Source organism: Calypte anna, chromosome 5A (genome assembly GCF_003957555.1).
Source record: "Calypte anna isolate BGI_N300 chromosome 5A, bCalAnn1_v1.p, whole genome shotgun sequence".
NCBI lineage: Eukaryota > Metazoa > Chordata > Aves > Apodiformes > Trochilidae > Calypte > Calypte anna.
In genome coordinates, this window is record NC_044251.1 from 40,888,414 (window position 1) to 40,907,720 (window position 19,307).

General features: G+C 51.0%; 1 protein-coding gene across 4 annotated transcripts in view; it reads left to right on the forward strand.

The window, feature by feature from the left end:
* Positions 1-5,041: 5,041 nt before the first annotated feature.
* FERMT2 (fermitin family member 2) overlaps positions 5,042-19,307 on the forward strand; it is a 60,207-nt gene continuing 45,941 nt past the window's right edge. The window contains exons 1-2 of one of the 4 annotated variants that reach the window (XM_030451941.1): positions 5,042-5,150; positions 5,670-6,045. In XM_030451941.1, the coding sequence (XP_030307801.1) occupies positions 5,073-5,150; positions 5,670-6,045 (454 nt within the window). In that variant the 5' untranslated portion in view covers positions 5,042-5,072. Of the gene's footprint in view, positions 5,151-5,669; positions 6,046-19,307 lie in introns of those variants that run through there. The other 3 variants (XM_030451944.1, XM_030451942.1, XM_030451943.1) reach the window with 3 other exon arrangements.

Below are 19,307 nucleotides of genomic sequence, written 5' to 3' on the forward strand. Positions count from 1 at the left end.
GGGAGAGATAACGGGGAGCATCAGTGCCAGGGCTCAGGGTGGGGTGGGTGATGCTGTGGCCCCTGTGCACACACACACAGAGGATGGGGCCAGGCAGGGTGCTGGGGAACTTTTCTTCCACAGATCTGCAAGGTGCTGGGTGCCAGAGCAGGAAGGTTCCTCTGCTTCCCATCCTGAGAGCTGCCCTGGACAGACCCTGAGAATTATGGTGAGATCTAGAGGATTCATGGTTTACTTTTTTCGCCCCCACACTATTTCCCAATAAATCACTTCCAAATAGAACAATGGAGCCATTCTGGATGTAAAAAAAAACCTTTCATATCATCAAGTCCAGCCAGCAGTGCCAAGGCCACCCCTGCCCCATGTCCCTCATCCCCACATCTCCAGGGCTCTGAAACCCCTCCAGGGATGATGGGGACTCCAGCCCTGCCCTGGGCAGCCTGGGCCAGGCCCTGACAACCCTTGCCAGGGAGAAATTCTTCCCCAGCTCCAACCTAAACCTCCCCTGCCACAACTTGAGGCCCAAAGTTCCTCTTCTCCCATCCCTTGTTCCTTGGGAGCAGAGCCCGACCCCCCCTGGCTCCAACCTCCTCTCAGGGGGTTGCAGAGAGCCAGAAGGTCTCCCCTCAGCCTCCTCTGCTCCAGGATCAACACCCCCAGCTCCCTCAGCTGCTCCTGGGCAGACTTCTGCTCCAGACCCTTCCCCAGCTCCATTCCCTTCTCTGGACACACTCCAGCCCTTCAATGTCCTTCTTGGCCTCAGGGGCCCAGAACTGAGCCCAGGATTTGGGGTGCAGCCTCCCCAGTGCCCAGCACAGGGAGAGAAATAGTTTTCCACTTTTTGTCTGGCAGTGCACGTGATGGTGTCAGAGCCATCAGATGAATTATTTGGGATTTTTGTTTTTTCTTCTTGCTGATCCATGGGAGAAATTCTGCCTTCCAGCCTGTACTTTGCAAAGGCAAATGAACAGGACTTCTGGAGTTGGAGAAAAGCCACAGTGGGAGTGGCAAAGGCTCCAAAGATGTGATGGACAACAAAAAGGGGTCTAATATGTTGTGTATTACAGGAGAAAAGTGTGTGGGGGGAGATATTTGAACCTTGGGGCTGTTTGAAAGTCCAGAGGGGATGGCAGCAGCTGCAAGGGACACATTCCTGCATCCCTCTGCTGCATTTCTGCTCATCCTTTCCTGAAACATGGTGTGTGAAGAGCAGCATGATTTGCTGCTGGAACTCACAAGGTGATGTTGAGTCCAAGGTAAGGAGAAGGAGAAGGAGAAGTACCAAACCCATGAGTCAGAGAGGAAGATCAGAAATGAGAGTAAGGTCCTGGACATGGATGGTGTGAGACATTCAGGCACTGGGCAGGGAGGTGGAAAGACATTTTCAGCCCTGGGATGAATCAGCTTTTGGAAGAAATTACCTGGGATTTATCCAGATTCTCCATCTCATGGATTCAGGTCTTCTGCTAACAACATCTGCTAAAGCAGATGCCAGGAGGGTGCTCCAGGACCCCCATCCCTTTCAGACACAAAGTTCAAGGACCCTTCTCACCCTGAGGATGACTGGAGAACGATTTGGGGCACATTGCCTCCTTTCTGGACCAAGGTAAAAACCACACTTAGTGGACATCAGTCCTGGCAGCTGGAAACATCAGAAAGACAAGAAAAAACCCTAAAAGATAAACTGCAGCAGAGGGCTTCGTGTCACCAGGAAACGAATGCCTGACACACACCATAGAGCCAGCAGAGTTACTCATTATGAAGAGCTAATTGTGGAGGAAAAAGGCTGGGAAAGAAACCTCCCAGCCTGAGGCTTCAAGAGCTTAATTGCCTCCAATTCCTGGAAAGAAGGTGAAGAGGGGGACAGAGAAGAGCCCTGCAGCAGGGCTGGTCCTGCAGCACAAGCCCAGCCGGCTCCCAGGCAGCACGGGAGGGAGATGAGATTTTGTAGCTGTAGGGCAATGAAACCTTGGCTTGACTTGTGGAGGGAGGAGGTAGCTCAGCCTGGCTCTTATCTGGGTGTAGCTGTCTCCTGCTGGATTCCTCCCAAGGGATGTGTTTTGTAACCTTTGGGCAGGAAGGACCAAGGTGGATGGATGTGAGCATCTCGAATCGTGGTACCTGGCTTCATCTTGGTCATCAGGAGGAAAGATCTGGCCACCTGGCCTTCCTTTAGGTGAGGATACCCATCCTGACATTGCCCAGAGCACCCAGCTGCACACCAGGTTGCCTGAACTTTCCTGGGAATTAGTAGGATAAATGTCCCATCCTGAAGACACCTGAAGACACTGGCCCTCAGCCAGTGGGAAAATCCAAAGACAGCTACAAGCCTTCCCAGAAAAGAGTGTCAAGGCTCTGTCACAGACAGGCCCAAAGGTGAGACAAAATCCTGGGAATTCTTCTGACCTCATTTGTCAGGAGCAAACATTACAGTCAGCTGGGATGGTGACAGCTACAGAGGAGCAAAGCAGCAGGATGGCATCTCTGGAGCTGCATTCTTAGGAACAAAAGCAAATCTTATCTGACAGTGAGGTGTGGAGACACTGATTAATCTTTGCAAGCTCACAAGAAGGAATTACTACAGTCTGGAGAGCCCAAACATCCCCACCTCAAGGGCTTCTTCAAGACCTTAATCCCAAATATTATCCAACCTTTCATGACATGGGTGTTGAGCACCTCCATACATCACCAGGTGATTGCACATGTGGACCACAGGTGGCTGTGAGGGTTTCATTACTCTGCCTTTACATGCAGAAAAATCAAAAAGTCCTGGGGACATTTCCAAAATGACAAAATCAGGGAAGAGCAAACGTGGCTGGGAATAAACAAGGAAGCAGAGTTACCCAGCACGTTTCCTTTGCCAGAAGCATGACTTTCCCTCTGCTGGGAAATGGACATTTGGGAAAAAGTGAACCTTGGCTACATCCAAAAGACACTTAGAGGTGGAAGGAGGTGATGGAGAAAACCACCCACCTGGTTTGAACCTCCCTCCCTCACCTTTCGTGGTGCCAGGGATGCTGGGGCAGGTACTCAGTGGTTTGTGCTGCTGTTTGTTCAGTTGCTGCCCAAATTTCTTTCCAGGGGTGCATTTTTTTTCATAGGGACTCAAGCAACACTCCAAGTCCCCAATCTCTTAAAGGATATCTGTAAAAAGCTTGGGGAGAAGTAAAGAGCTTGCAAGCCCCACACAGCAGTGGGTTGTAAAGGAGCAGGGAGGTGTCAAGAGTCACAAAAAAGGGAAGAACAAACATCTGCCTTGCTCCTTTCTGGGGTTTTCTTTTAAAATTTTGTCTGTTTCAAGGAAGTAGCTGCAGATGGGGAATATGGAGAGCAGGGTGATCCAGAGGGGTGCCAGGGGCCAAGCAGGGGCTGCCTGGCCCCAGGTCAGAGCACATCAGACTCGGCTGTGCTGGAGCATCTGAGGAAATGGAGCTTTTATTTACCCAGAGGATTGGGAAATTTCTCTGCTTCTGTACCCAGCCAGCCTGGGTGCCTGGTTGTGCTGCTTTTCCTGCTCCAGTCACCCAGTTGAGGCACCCAAATGCCCAGAGCAGCTTTCCACAGGGGGTCACCCTGGGAAGAGCCAGTCTGACCGGCTTGCCCACAGCCCTGGAGCAGCCAGGCAGGAAAGCCAGCTGGCTTCCACAGCTGCACTCAAGTTTAATGAACAAAAGGAAACAAAGGGGAAAAAAAAAAAAGGTCACAAAACCCAACCAACCAAACAAAAAAAAACCCACAAGAAAAAGGGGGGCAAAAGAAGTTGAATAAACCCATGGCCAGGGAAGGAGCCGCTCAGCTTCACCGCCGATTTCCTCAAGATGCTCATTGAGTCATTTCATTGGAAAAACATCCCGGGTTCCTCGGAGCAGAGATCTGGTAGGTATCATCCCTGTCCTGATGGAAGGGGCTGTGTTTCGGCACCTTATTTGGCTATTGCTGCTTGTACAGAGTGAGGACTTCTGGCAAAGAGTGGGAAGAGCCGCAGGGATGCTCGGTTGGCTCTGACGCAAGAGCCTCGCCGGGGCATTTTTGACCTTGCTTTTGAGTCTCAGCTGCATGTTGGAGGTCCTGCTGCCTGCCCCTCTGCACACCCTGCACCCAGCAGCTGTGCTGGGAGGAAAGGAAAGCCCCAGGAACAGCAATTCCCAGCTCTGGGAGGGATGGAGAGGGCAGAGAAAGCCACTTCCCACTTCCTCCGGGAAAAAGCAACTCCACAAAGGGTTTTAAGAGCACAAGGAAGCAGCAGGCTCGACACCAGGGTGCATGATCAGCTGTAGTAAAAGGTTAGCAGCTTCGGTGGAGCTGGATGGAATTGCATCAGCTGGGAACCTCATCCAGATCCTTGGGGTTGAGAGTAACCCTTTCCCTTTATTGCCCTGTTGTTTTGTGCTGGAAGAAGAGAGTGATACAATCTCTGGCAGCTTTGTTGTCACACACAAGCTTTCCACTCTCTTCCCAAGCTGTCACCCTCTCAATTCTGCTCCAAATTTTTGGGAGGATGAAATGGGGGTTACAATGACAGGGAGGATTTGGGGGGGGAAGCTCATCTGCTGTCCATCTCACCACTTCCCAGGGCAATGTTACCCAATTTCCCCCTGGCACCATCAGTCAGCCCAAATCTCCTGCACTGTTCACGGGTAAAACTTGGTTTACTCTTTCCAGAGAGAGCTCAGGAAAGCTTTTATTAATAATTTTATCATCCTCATAGAGGTTTCAGTTGCCTTCACAACAGCAAAGCTGCCCACAGTGCAGGAGGTGGGAACGGTGCTGGCGGAGAAAGCTTTGGGCTGGTGGGGCCATCCCCGAGGATGCCAGGGAGGGCCCAGCTTTGCTGGGATGTGATTTCCCATCCCTCAGCACGGTGTGGGACACATCCTGCCCACTGCCACCAACCACCTCGCTGAACCTCAAAGCTCAGTCCCTTTTTTTTTTTTCCCCAGGAAGCGGGATGTGTGTATCATTGGGTGGAGAGCTGCAGGAAGACGAAAAGTTATTTTTTCCTTTTTTTTTCTCCCCCCATTTCTGCCGGTTCGGACTCGTTTCAAGTCGGTTCCCATCTCCCTGATTCCCAGATGATGAGGATGGAAGGACCCAGCGCATCCCTCAGCCCCAGCGCTGCCACGGCCCGGGATACCGACTGCGATGCTCAGGTAAGGAGTTTGCCTAGGGAGAAACATTTTATTAAGAATTAAAGGCTTCGAGATGCCCAGAGTTAAAAAAAAAATTAACAGAGCGAGCCCGGCTGGGAGGGGAAAAAAAAAAAACAGCAAAAAATTGGGACGCAAAGTTTCCATCGGGCCTGGAGGACGGAGCTCCGGGCTGGCCCCATCGCTTCTCCCGGGACCACCGAGCACTGAGCCGGTGGGACCAAGGCTCTGCCCCAGGTTCGGGTGGGACCGGGCCCAGCCCCGCTCCGCGTTCTCCCCCGGCGGCCGCAGCCCCGGGGCCGGGCCGGGCCCGTCCGAGCCGCCCCCCGGCGAGTCCCGGATGTTGGAGCGGCCCCGCTTGCTCCGTCCTTCGCTTCCATAAAAGGCCAAGGGGCCCGGCGGCGCGGGGCGCGTTTTTCCTTTAATTATTATCCCCCTCCTCCTCCTCTCCCCTCCTCCTCCTCCCTCTCCTTCTCCTCCCTCTCCCCGCCCGCCCCTTCTCCTCCCGCGGCGGCCCCGCAGGCAGCGGCTGTGGGGGGCGGCGGGGCAGCGCTGCACCCCCCGATCCCGATCCCGCCCCACCGCGCCCCCATCCCACCCCCCACCACCCCCGAGCCCGGGAGGCGGGTCCAGCCCAACCGAACCCAGCCCAACCCAGCCGAGCCGTGCCGAACCCAGCCGAGCCGAGCCGGCGGGCGGGCGGGCGGTGAAGCGCGGTTGGCGGTGCAGGAGGCCGGGGCCATGGCGCTGGACGGGATCCGCATGCCGGACGGCTGCTACGCCGATGGGACGTGGGAGCTGAGCGTCCATGTCACCGATTTGAGCCGCGACGTCACCCTGCGGGTCACCGGCGAGATCCACATCGGCGGCGTCATGCTGCGGCTCGTCGAGAAACTCGGTGAGTAACCAACCCCTCGGCACACAGCCCCGGACACACAGCCCCGGCATCCCCCAGCACCCAGCACCCTGCCCCGCACCCAGCACCCTGCCCCGGGGCTGTGCTTCACCTCCAAGCAGCCGGGACTCTGCTCCAGCATTGTGCTTAAGCACGCAGGACCCTGCCCCAGTACGGTGCTACAACTCCCAGCACCCCGCTCCAGTACTCAGGACTCTCCCCCAGTACTGTTTCAACTCCCAGCACCCTGGTCTAGCACTGCTTGAGCACCCAGCACCCTGCCTCAGCATCCAGGACCCTTGAGCTTGAGCACTCAGCACCTTGCCCCAGTACAGTGCTTGAGCACCCAGCACCCAAGACTCTGCTCCAGAACAGTGCTTGGGCACCCAGCACCCTACTCCAGTACTCAGGACTCTCCCCCAGTACTGTGTTTCAAGTCCCAGCACCCTGCTCCAGCATAGTGCTTGAGCACCCAGCAGCCTGTCCCAGTACAGTGCTTGAGCACCCAGCACCCTGCCTCAGCATCCAGGACCCTTGTGCTTGAGCACCCAGAACCCTGCCCCAGTCCTGTGCTACAATCCCAACACCCCGGACTCTGCTCCAGTACGGTGCTTGAGTACCCAGCACCCTCCTCCAGTACTCGGGACTCTCCCCCAGTACTGTGTTTCAACTCCCAGCACCCTGCTCCAGCACTGTGCTTGAGCACCCAGCACCCTTCCTCAGTATCCAGGACCCTTGTGCTTGAGCACCCACGACCCTGCCCCAGTACTGTGCTTGAGCACCCAGCACCTTATCCCAGTACTGTGCTACAACTCCCAGTACCCAAGACTCTGCTCCAGAACAGTGCTGGGGCACCCAGCATCGTGCCTCAGCACCCAGGAACCTGCCCCAGTACAGTGCTTGAGCACCCAGGACCCTGCCCCAGTACTGTGCTACAACTCACAGCACCCAGGACCCTGCTCCAGTATGGTACTTGAGCACCCAGGACCTTGCTCCAGCACTGTGCTTGAGCACTCAGGACCCTCCCCCAGTACTGTACTTCAACTCCTAGCACCCAGGACCCTGTCCCAGTCCAGTGCTTGAGCACCCAGCATCTTCCCCCAGCACCCTGCTCCGGTACAGTGCTTCAGACTCTCAGCACCCAGCATTATGTCCCAGTGCTGTGGTTTACCACCCAGCACCCTGTCCTGGCACTCAGCACCCTGCTTGCCCCCATCCCAGCACCCTGCCCCATCACCCTGGGCTGCCCCTCTCCCCCATGCACCCTTCACCCTGCAGCCCCATGCTCCCACCTTGCACCCTTTGCTGCCCCCTCCAAACACCTTTGGTCCAAAACCAGCCAAACTTCTACACCCCAGGGCTGGTTTGCTCATGGCAAGGCCTCAGCACCCACCCAGCTGCTGCTTTGCACTCTGGATTTTACCCTCAGATGAGAAATTTCATCGTTTGTGGAGTTGAGGGTGGGGGGGGGAAATTTTATGGGTGCTCTGCCATTCACAGAAAAATTTAATCTTGGAGTTGTAGCTGGCTCTGTGGTGCTTTGGACAAGGAAAATACCTCTTTGCAAGTGTGATCAGTGGGGAGGCATGGGTGGGGGGCTTGGGGCAAGGAACACCACGGTGTCTGGTGGCTTTGGGTGCACACCTGGACAAAGAGCCCGTTTGTCCTGGATGCATGGGAAGGGGTGGCCGGGACAGGTTTGTGATGGAAGAGCCAGCTTGGGCCCCACCAAACCTCCCCCTTGGCATTTTATCAGCTCTTTATAACTCGGGTGTGTTTACTCAATGGTGTAGTCCGGGCTGATTACTGTAATTGCTCAAATAAAATATTAATTGCGAGGTCCCCGCGCGTGCCTGCGGCTGTGGGAGTAAGGGAGCTGTCAGCTGCTGGTCCTTTTGCAACACAAAACCCTCGTGTGGCTTGAAAAATACCATCTTCCACCCTGCTTAGGTTTTGATTTATTACTTATCTGGGGTTGAAGGAAGGAAGAGACGGATATAAATGTGCTTGTTTCAAAAGGAAGCCAGCGCTCGCATCAAAGGGTCTCGTGCTGGAGATAGCCTTGACTCTCTGAAAACTTGATTTTTTTTTCTTTGTTGGTGGTGTTATTTTTATGCTGCAGAAAAGCTGAGCCACTTGGTGACTAGGGAAAAAAAAATTATAATAACAGCTTTCTAGAAATGATAAAAAAAACAAAAAACAAAAACACCAAGCCATCCCGTTGGCTACGAAGTGATGCTCAGCGCTGGGAGATGCTGAAGCGGAGCTGGGACTGACTCGTGTCTTGAAAGCTGGGTGCATGAGGAGGGACAAAGCCCAGTGAGGACCTAAATTAGTGCCTGATGTAATGCATCACACACCCCCCTTAAATGTGTTTGCCCAGATCCTCTCCACTTGTTAAATTAGAGATTGTATTAGAGGGAAGGAATGCAGCAGCCGCAGTGACGGCCCTCGGGCTGGTTCTCCCCAGGGGGCTCATTCCCAGTGTCCCCCTTCCCAGGATGGTCAAGACCCTCTAATATCTCTGTCTCTTTCCTTCCCTTTCCCCTTGGATTTTTGTCACTGAGCCAAGCTATATGTATTTAGTTCCTTTTAATTTTCCTGCGTGTCAGCTCTTCCAGCCCTCTCATTATTTTTATGGCTCTGCTTTGAGCTCCTGCCAGTTGATCAGGGTCGGGTTTAGCAGAGGAGGGTGGGACAGGACTCACTCCTCACCCTCCTGTGCCTCCTCAATGCCCTCCTTCATCCAGCCTCTGCCTCCACTTCATCTCCAGATGCATGAATTACACTTTTTTTCTGCATTGAAACCCTTTCCCTGCATTTTTAGGCTGTCGCTCCTCTGTCCCTGCTGGTGTTTGGTTAACTCCCAGCGTTAAAAGCTTAATAAATCTTCCACAAAACTGATTTTTTTGCTGTAGTCTTTACACAAATGTCTTGAAATGAAAGTTTCCTTGCAGTTCTGGGACCCGTTATGGGCTGCTCTGCTTGTACATCATGGGGGGAGGAAGGATGGGGAGGGCTTTGCCTTGGGCATGAGGTTTGCTGACTCCATCCTTTGGGACAAACCTCCTGTAGGCTTCGTGCTGCCAGAGGGCAGGGAAAACAGATTTTTGTGGCCTGCCCATAGTTTGACTGAAGTTTAGGGCATTGCTGGGAATTTGCAGCAAACTGGCCCCACTCTGGTTGTTAGGATTTTGGTAGAAGCTCTTTGACCATCAGTGAATAGGAGAAGGGGGGAAAAAATTGCCTTCCCTCCTCCCAGCAGGGAGGGGAGCTCGGGAAAGAGAAAATTTAGATTTACAGGAGTATTTTTTTCATAGCCCTTGGCCTTGAAGAGGATTGGGGTGCATAGGGGATGGGTGTTGGGGTGGCAGGCTCAGAGCAGGAACCCAGGGAAGTGTCCCCTGCTTGCTTGCAAGGCTGCAGGTATCAGTAAATCTTGTCGACTCGGTCCCTGCAGAGCGGCTGTGGTCGGGCTCTTTGGGAAAAGGCAATTAAAATCTGTCACTAAAGCAGGCAGGGATTGGAAAAAACCCAAGCAGCAGATCAGGATTCTGGTTACTCAAGTGAATTGCAATGACCTGTTGGCTCCCCTGTTATTTATCACTCCACTGGATTAAGCCACTTCGTTAATTGAGCCGTGCCGTGTGCTTGGCAGAGGCATCTCTGAAAAATAGGCTGGGAAAAAAAAAAAAACAAACCTGTTGAGGTTCTAAACCTTCTGAGGTTTTAAAAGCAGGAGCATCGAGTTGGTCTGTGTGGGTTGGGGTCTGTACTAGAAGCTCCTGGTGCTCGCCCAGGGTTTTTTAGGAATTTTGCCACTATTGACTTACAAACAAACAAACAAGAAAAAAATGAGGCTTAAATTCACTGGGAGCAGAGGAAGGAAGGAAGTGAACGGGGGTTATTGTTGTCAGCTTAAGGCTGGTTTAAACACATGCAAGGGAAAAAAATCCCTGCATTTTTGCAGTGCACTTTAGAGGAGGTTTTTATGGGCTGTGTGTTAAAGGCAGGATTGCACTGGGATGCTCTGGGAGGTGCTGGGAATAAAAGGATGATCTGACAGAAGCAGGGCAGGGGGGGACAAATGGTGGCTGGCAGAAGAGTGGCTTAAGACAAATGACCTAAATGTGCACTGAGCAGATTCATAAAGTCCCTGGCTAGAAGTTTTGCAGTGGAAATGCAGATTTCTCCATAGGTTGCTTGGATGGGCAGGATATGCCTGGTAACTGGTTCCAGCTGTGGGGGCTTGCTGGGAGAGGATCAAACACCTTTAGGGTTTGATACCTGAAGAAAATAAGTGAATAATGAAGAAAAAAACAACCCAGCCAGGTTTGGAACCAGAGAAGTCCTGGTTGGAAAGGTTTTAATTCCTGCTGCATCACACAGCCAGGGTGGAAGGATGCTCAAGGTGCTGCTGGCCTGGTGTCATCCTTGTTTTATCCATCTGGGATGGGCCAAACTGGGGATAAATGGCAAAACAAACCCCTGACCATCCATAGAGAGTGGCTGATAACAGTGATGACATCTTCTAAGGCCTTGGGGTATTTTGTGAATCATGTCCTTGATAAGGGTTTGGGATTTAAAGTCCATTGTTCCCATGCTCTCCCATTATCTCCTTTCCACCCCTTAGGAATGGGTGGGATGTCACTTGAGGACTGGCAGAGGAGTTGTCACATGCAAAGCATTTTCTTGTAGGTGTTTGAGCTCTTCCTTTTGCTGGCTTTAGCCTGAAATCTGTTTGGGCTCTGTTTACCATCAAAAAAACCAGGCTTGCCAATGACTTCAGCCATACTCTTTGCAAGATCAATTAAAAATATTAGTGTTCTCCCTGTAAAATCTCTTTTTCTTAATGCCCCCCTGGAAGGGTAATGAATAAAACACCAAGAAAGTGCAGTGTCATTGATTTGCCCAGGTTTGGGTTGGAGGTTTTTTTGCAGTGCTTAGATAAATGCTCCGAGCTGGTGTGGGACTCACTGGGGGAAATTCTTTGCTTTGAAACTGGAATCACCTCTTCCAAACAGCTTAAGGCTACGTAAAAGAAATGCAGAATCTTTGTCCCAGCCCATTTCTATCGCACACACAAGGCAGGATGAATCTGCAGAGCTGCCTTGCAGGTGTCTTGCTCCTTTTGCCGTGGACTTCTCCAGGGAGTCTTGGTTTGGGGCTCCCTGGGTGACTCTGGGTGGTTTTGAGAAGCCCCAGCAGTGTGCCTAGGTAGCCAAGAAGGCCACCAGCATCCTGGCTGGGACCAGCACTGGTGTGGGCAGCAGGAGCAGGGCAGGGATCATCCCTTTCTTCTTCATCCCTTCTGGTCTTTCAAACAGCCCCAAGGTTCAAATATCTCCCCCCACACACTTTTCTCCTGTAATATACAACATATTAGAACCCTTTTTGTTGTCCATCACATCTTTGCAGCCTTTGCCTCTCCCACTGTGGCTTTTCTCCAACTCCAGAAGTCCTGTTCATTTGCCTTTGCAAAGTACAGGCTGGAAGGCAGAATTTCTCCCATGGATCAGCAAGAAGAAAAAACAAAACTCCCAAATAATTCATCTGATGGCTCTGACACCATCACGTGCACTGCCAGACAGAGAGTGGAAAACTATTTCTCTCCCTGTGCTGGGCACTGGGGAGGCTGCAGCCCAAATCCTGGGCTCAGTTCTGGGCCTCTGAGGACAAGAAGGACATTGAGGGGCTGGAGTGTGTCCAGAGAAGGGAATGGAGCTGGGGAAGGGTCTGGAGCAGAAGTCTGCCCAGGAGCAGCTGAGGGAGCTGGGGGTGTTGATCCTGGAGCAGAGGAGGCTGAGGGGAGACCTTCTGGCTCTCTGCAACCCCCTGAGAGGAGGTTGGAGCCAGGGGGGGTCGGGCTCTGCTCCCAAGGAACAAGGGATGGGAGAAGAGGAAAGAGCCTCAAGTTGTGCCAGGGGAGGTTTAGGTTGGAGCTGGGGAGCAATTTCTCCCTGGCAAGGGTTGTCAGGGCCTGGCCCAGGCTGCCCAGGGCAGGGCTGGAGTCCCCATCATCCCTGGAGGGGTTTCAGAGCCCTGGAGATGTGGGGATGAGGGACATGGGGCAGGGGTGGCCTTAGCAGAGTTAGCAGTTGGATTTTAAAGGTCTTTTCCAACCTGAATGATTCCATAATAATAATAATTCTTAAATCTTAGTTCACAAAGCCAAGCCATGATATTCCATAATTCAAAGAGGCAGGAGGACCAGTTGGAGGCTAGAGAGAAATAAAGGAAGGGTTTTTATTGTAGCCACGCTTCCCAAAAATACTTATCTGAGCAGCAGTGCTTGGTGCCTGGAGTAGGGTCAGGGCATTTCTCTGCTCTGTGCCTGTAGGATGACAGCTGAGCAGCTTCCTTTGCAAGATCTGCAGATGCTGGTCTGGCCCTCAGCTGTCAGCTGGGTGAGGAGAGGGATGTTTTGCTTCTAAATCAGTGCTGGGTCACTCCTCAGTATTGCTTTTCAAGTACCTGGCATTCACAGGAGGACTCTGAGTGCCATTTAATACCCTCTGGCTTGTGAGGAGCTGTTTGTATTCCCTTTGAGGGGGGGTGGTGAGTGGATGTCTCAAATAATGTGATAAATGGCATTTGCTGCTCCAGCTGCTGGGGTTGGGGCAGGAGGGAATTCTCCCATCTCTCCACACCCACTCTGCTCCAGATTTCCCTGGGAAACTTGGAGATGGCAAAATCTGCATAAGTGGGTTTGGGAGCACAGAGATCAGGCTCAAAAGTCTTTCTGCTCCAAAAATAGGCAGTGATTTTGGGCTGGTTTGAGGTGAAAGTGGTACCCTGGGTGCTCCAGGCAGGGGTGCTGCCGCTCCAGGAGCATCTTTAAGGAGACCACGCTCAAGGTGACCACAGAGTTGCTAATGCACCCTGCGTTATTTATTGCCAGTTAATTAATTGCTACTTGATTAATATCTTTGCTAGCAACCTGTACTGAATCCTTGTCCCCCCAGTAACACGTTTTTAATGACACTGCAGTCAGAATACTCAGCACAGATGCTCCCTGTCCCTTCATATCGATCTGTGTGGGGCTGGTTCTTTTTACATCCAGCTTTGGCCTCCAGGCCCACACCAAATGACAGGATTGTGGTTCAAATAATGTCCTCTTTGTGTAGATTAAGTGGAATATTCAGCTGAACTGCCAATGACCAGAGGAATTTGGGGCGGGGGTAGGTAAAAGCTCTCTGCAGGCAGCTCCAAGCAGGGGAATTCCTATTCCTGCCCAGCTGCACGATGGCTCTTTGGGAGCAGGGGGGGAAAAAAAAAATAAAATTAAATGTTTTAAATTTATGCAATTTTAAAGAAAATGGTTTTCATTTAATTTCTTTTGTAATTCTTTCACTATGAGCCATCTGCTTTGGTTCAACAGAGCCCAATGACACCCATCCCTCTTTGGGGGGGGGAAGAGAGCGGGGCAGGAGGCGGGGGCAGCAGCAGCGTTCCCGCAAATACCAGAGCCTGGGTTTGTTGTACCACAGACAGGAAATTGTTGGGTTTGCTGCTCCCACCCAGCCCAAATCAGTAGTTTCCTCTTCCAGCTCCCCTCAGGTTTCGATTTGACATGAAGAGCAGCAGTTGCCTCACTCCGAGGGAGTTAAAATGACAGAAATCATCATGTTCATACACTTGCCTTTTTTTTTTTCCCTGTATTTTCATCCTCTGTAGCCATCCTTCGTTTTTCCCGTCCTTGGCCATCAGGGCTTGTGTTTCACCCAGGCATCAGGTTGAGTCTCAGCCATATAAAACCCCAAAGAATTGTCCTTAAAATAGTGTCATATTTTTAAACAGAAGCCAAACACCTCTGGGGGTTCCCAGCAGGAGTTTCTGAACCCTCTTTTTGTGATATTACATGTGTGATGGTTGCATCCATAGCAGGGACCATCCTCCTCTGGGCACTGGGGTAAAATCATGCTCCACCTCTCATTTTTGGGGTAGAAAAATGACATTTGGTAGTCGTGGGTCTTGCAGCTTGTGAATCAGTAAGGGTTTAGGGGCAAAACTTGCAAACCCACCATGGGATGTTATGAGTAACCTGGATTTTAACCCTTGGCCTCTGATTATGGAGTGGGGAAAAAAAAATGTAGGATTGTGGATAACTGCACAAAATTGTGGATGTGGGAAGTGTTTACCCAGTTGGGAAAGAGCAGAGGGAGTATTTGAACTGAAACTTCAGTCGTTTCAACATCACCAGTGACACCACTGCTGCCAGCTCCTATTTTGGGTGCTCAGGGGATTACTTAATTTTTTATTTTATTTTTTTTTTCTGGTGGTGGGGAGGGAGGGGATTTAGGGTGCTCGTGACACACCGACTTCTCATGATGTTAAAACATCCTGAAGAAGATGGATTTCTTCCTTCTCATTCTGGAATGGGAATTAACCCATAGCTTAGAAAGGGGCAGGGAGACAAATCCGAGCAAAACTTCTCAGCTGCTGAGATTTGGTTCTCAGTGTTCTAGGTGGTTTCCAGGGTTTTTCAGGTGTTATAATTAGAAAAAATACTGAGGACTCCACATTCTGGCTGGCTGGAGAAATAAGGCTTGAGCAGAGCTGCAATAACTTTGTTTTCTTGCCCATGTTTGCTGTTTGTGCATTGCTCCACTTCTCCAAGCTGGAGCTTCCAGCAGGTAGAGCTGATGGGGAAGAGATATGCCCAGCAAACCAGGGGAAAGCTTCTTTATTTCTTTTTTATTTCTGGAGATCTGTGCTTCTTGGTTTTTCTGGTGCTCACCCATTTTCCAGTGAGGTTACAGCAGCTTTGGGTGCAGCTGTTCCAGTATGGGAGCTGTGGGCATGGCATGGCCATGTCCCAGCCTTGGTCCCTCTCCTGTAGACCAAGTGGGATCTTGGAGACTTTCAGTTTTTGGTAGAACAGGGCTGAATTTGGACAACAGGTTGAGAACAGCATTGGGAGAGGGTGCAAGCAAGCAAGCAGACACACCAGAAGTTGCATAAACCTTTCCCTTTATAACCTTGAGTGGTTTTTAGCTTGCAAAACAACTTGACAGCAACCAAAAAATCATCTTGCCAATTATTACAATTTAAATCTCTTCCCAGCTGATGATACGTGTTTGTTTGGGGGTTGTTTTCTTCTTCTTTTTTTTTTTTTCTCTTTTTTTCCCCTCCTCCTCCCTGCAGCCATCTGCACTTTTGGAAGGGTTAATTGCCCAAAACTCCCAATTCAATTAGAAAGTCTGACTTTTATGAAATTGCCTGGAAAGAGCTATGGCTGTCTTGCTGAGCTTCCCTTCCTCCTTGAGAATACCCAGAGCTTTTCTTGCCACACTGCCCAGCTCCAGAGCTGTCTGCAGCAGATGTTGTCTTCTCTTCCACCCCACGTGGTCCTTCCCTATGGATTTTTGCCCTCAGCTTCATTGTGTGGCAGCTGAATTGAACCCAAGCACAAGGTTAGAGGTCTTGATGGCCTTATAAAATGTGTGACTTGATGAGCTTGGGCTAAACTTCTGCAGAAATCAATAAGAAAAATGTCAGGGCTTCATCCCTTCCCTGTGGTATCTCCCCATGGCTCTGCAAATGACCTACAGCAGAGACCAGATTTGCCCCAAATCCTTTTTTGCCCCAGTAGGTCACCCCAAAATGCATGCAAGGGATGGCTGGTGGCTTCTGAAACACTTTTGGCTGCTGTCCCAGCTCCTTTTTCTTACACTCTGCCTGGTGGGATGCACTTTGGGTGAAAGATGGAAGGGTTGGTGTCCTTCTCTTGCAGGGCAGGATCCCACCCAGACTTGAGGAAAAGGACCAATCCTGACCCAAAGGTTGGGGCTGTGGTTCATTCCAGCTGCCCCAGGTTGCAAACCTCACTTCCCAGGTGACTGAGCTTTTGTCTGAGGATCCTGGAGTCACAGAGTGGTTTGGGTAGGAAGGAACCATAAAGCTCATCCAGCTCCAACCCCCTGCATGGGGAGGGAAACCTCCCCCCAGCCCAGGATGCTGTTGGAGTGAGTCCAGAGGAGGCCCTGGAGCTGCTGGGAGGGCTGGAGCAGCTCTGCTCTGGAGCCAGGCTGAGAGAGTTGGGGGTGTTGAGGCTGGAGAAGAGAAGGCTGCAATGGGGAGACCTTAGAGCACCTTCCAGTGCCTGAAGGGGCTCCAGGAAAGCTGGGGAGGGACTGGGGACAAGGGCAGGGAGGGATGGGATGAGGGGGAAGGGTTTCCAGATGGAAGAGAGATGAGATGTGAGGAAGAAATTCTTTAATTTGAGGGTGCTGAGCCCCTGTGCCAGGTTTCCCAGAGAAGCTGTGGCTGCCCCATCCCTGGCAGTGTCTCAGCCCAGGTTGGATGGGGCTTGGAGCAACCTGGGCTGGTGGGAGGTGTCCCTGACCATGGCAGGGGATGGCACTGGAGGAGCTTTCAGGTCCCTCCCAATCCAAAGCAGTCTGGGATTATGATTCCCAAGCTGATCAGTGCATTTTGATGTGGGGATGTTGGGCACCTCAGGTAGCTTTTGTTTTCTTCAGAGGGTTTCCTGACGTTTCGGGTGCAGCATCACTGCAAACTGCTGAGGGTTTTAAGCAGGGTTGGGTCTGGATGCACTGAGCATGTGAACAGCTCATTGAAAGCCCTGGACCTCAGCAATAGATGACTTTGTTATACCTGTAATGAACTGATGCAGAAAACCACCAGAAATATTCATGGGCTGAGCACCAGGTGCTGGGTTCACAGCTCGGGGTGCAGATTGGTTTTGCCTTTTGTGTTTGTGGGAGGGCACCCGTGGTGTCAACCAAAATTTCAAGGAGGCTTTGCTGTTCCTTCTGCAGGTCAGTGGCATCCCTTGAGGGCAGAGCTGCTTGTCAGTGTGTCCAGCATCACTAAATCATCTGCTGAGTTAAATTATTTCAGCCCTAGGAAGAGGGGAGAGTTCAGTGCAAGGCATAGATGCTGCTGTGGCATCCACATGAATTAAACTTCCTAGGGCTAGTTGAGCAACCCTGCTAGCACTGGGAAGAGCTTCCTTTCTAGAGGTGACTTTTAAAAAAGAGTAACTTTCAGGCTTGTTGGGATTTTTTCTTCAGTGCATGGACCTGGCTCTGGTGAGATGCTGGAAGGCGCAGGGAAGAGCAGGGATGGAGGAGCTGAAGCCCTGTGCTGCCAGGGCTTTGGTTTTGGCTTTTTCCAAAGCTGCTCCTTGGACAGCATCCCTGCACTGCAGATGGGTTATAAAACAACAGCAGGGATTTAGAAGCCAAGAGGTGAAATTTCACAGGTGGTTTCCCCTCGTTGCTGGGCTGTGGATGTGGTGGGCTCTTCAGGAGGAGGATTTGAATCATAGAATCATAGAATCGACTGGGTTGGAAGGGACCTCAGAGATCATCAAGTCCAACCCTTGATCCACTCCCACTGCAGTTCCCAGCCCATGGCACTCAGTGCCACATCCAGGCTCTTTGGAAAGATCTCCAGACACGGAGAATCCACTACTTCCCTGGGCAGCCCATTCCAATGCCTGATCACCCTCTCCAGAAAGAAATTCTTTCTCATCTCCAACCTAAACCTCCCCTGGCACAACTTGAGACCCTGCCCTCTTGTCTTGCTGAGAGTTGCCTGGGAAAAGAGCCCAACCCCCCCCTGGCTCCAACCTCCTTTCAGGGAGTTGGAGAGAGTGAGTAACAAAAAAAAAGGTAACAAAAAAAAAATAATCGTAGAATTGTCAAATAATTGGGGTTGTCAGGGCCCTCTACAGGTCCCTCAGTCCAACCCCCCTGCAGTATCAGGGACACCCTCACCTAGATCAGGTTGCTCAGAGCCTCCTCAAGCCTCACCTTGAATATCTCCAGGGATGAGACCTCAACCCCCTCCCTGGGCACCCTGTGCCATTTTGCCACTAAAGTGACCACTGCATTTCTTGGTCACCTCTTGATGCTTCAGTTTCCTTCCCTGCCCCACTGAGACTCAGGTTTGCACTTATAAACCCCCAATAAAAGCACATTTCTCCCCCCAGCAGTGCAGCAGCACGTTCCCTCTTTAACAGAAGCCACTCCATCATTTTCCTGAGCAAGGATGGATTGAGCATCAGCATTGATCCTTGTGTCCTGATCTGCTCCATGTCCTCCACAGGTTGTTGGTTTCTTGGTTTGTTTTTTTTTCTTGTGTGGGTTTTTTTTTTTCTTTTTTTTTTTGGTCCCCTCCTCCTCTCTGATTACCCTTCAATAGCTCTCTGCAAAAACAAGGTGTCCTTTGACATCAGGATTTCACAGTGCTGAACCACACGTGTCCCCTGGCACGTTGGGAAGGGTGGGAGGTCTCTCCAGCACTTGGTTGCACTCATGGGAATCACAGTGTTGGGAACAAGGCTGCTTTTGTCTGTGTTATATATTTTTTATTTATTTTTTAACAAGTCAAACTGTTTTTTTGTGTTGGGGTTTTTTTTTTTTTTAATGCAAGAAATGTGCTTAGATTTAAAATCCAGCACAGGGCTGCCCTGTTTTGGACACCTCCATGGGTGTGTGTTGGTGTTCTCCTGAATATTTGTTCTCCTGAAAACAAAGGAGGATAAAACAGTGGTGATGGTTGCCTGTGGTGGTAAAAAAGAGAGAACTCAAGGTACCAACTGTGCATCCAGCAGTGGATAAAAGCCCTTCCACAAGGACTTGCTGCAGGGTGGCCACTGTTTTTTGGGTTTTTTTGTAGCCTGGGTCAAATATTTATGGTGTTGAGATTAAAACCCTCTATTAAATCTCATTAAGAGCATCAGCTTGTGGTGGCTACAGCTTTATTGTAGAAGTCTGATGATAATTTCATAGGTTGTTTATCTCTGTATTTCAAAGCACCATTTTTCAAGTGTGGTGACCTGAGCCTGGAAGGATTCTTGTTCTATTCTTTGTTCTTGTTCTGTTTTGAACTTTGCTCTGAAATGAAATTCCCCTTAGGAAGCAGAAGGGGATGGAGGGGACTCTGCTCCAGTGCACACCCTGCCCAGAAAGACTAAAAAAAAAAGATTCTGCCCCAAGACAGTGTCTGTGTCACCAGCAAAACTCAGCAGCATTTCTGTTGGACTCAAGATAAATGAAAATAGCTCTGTCCTTATTTTCCCCCCCCCATAATTGTCTTGGAAGGAGTGGCTTTGGCATGTTTAAAGGAATCTGGGTTTGAAGAGGTCAGGAGGATCCATGTGCTGTCCCTCCCTGTAGGAGGAACAGTTGGTTCAGCTGTGTAGATACACACGTGTGTGTTTGGATGGGTGTGATCATCAAGTGTGGGTACAGCTCTGCTCCTCTCTAGTTTGGGTAGCCACACAGCTCTGC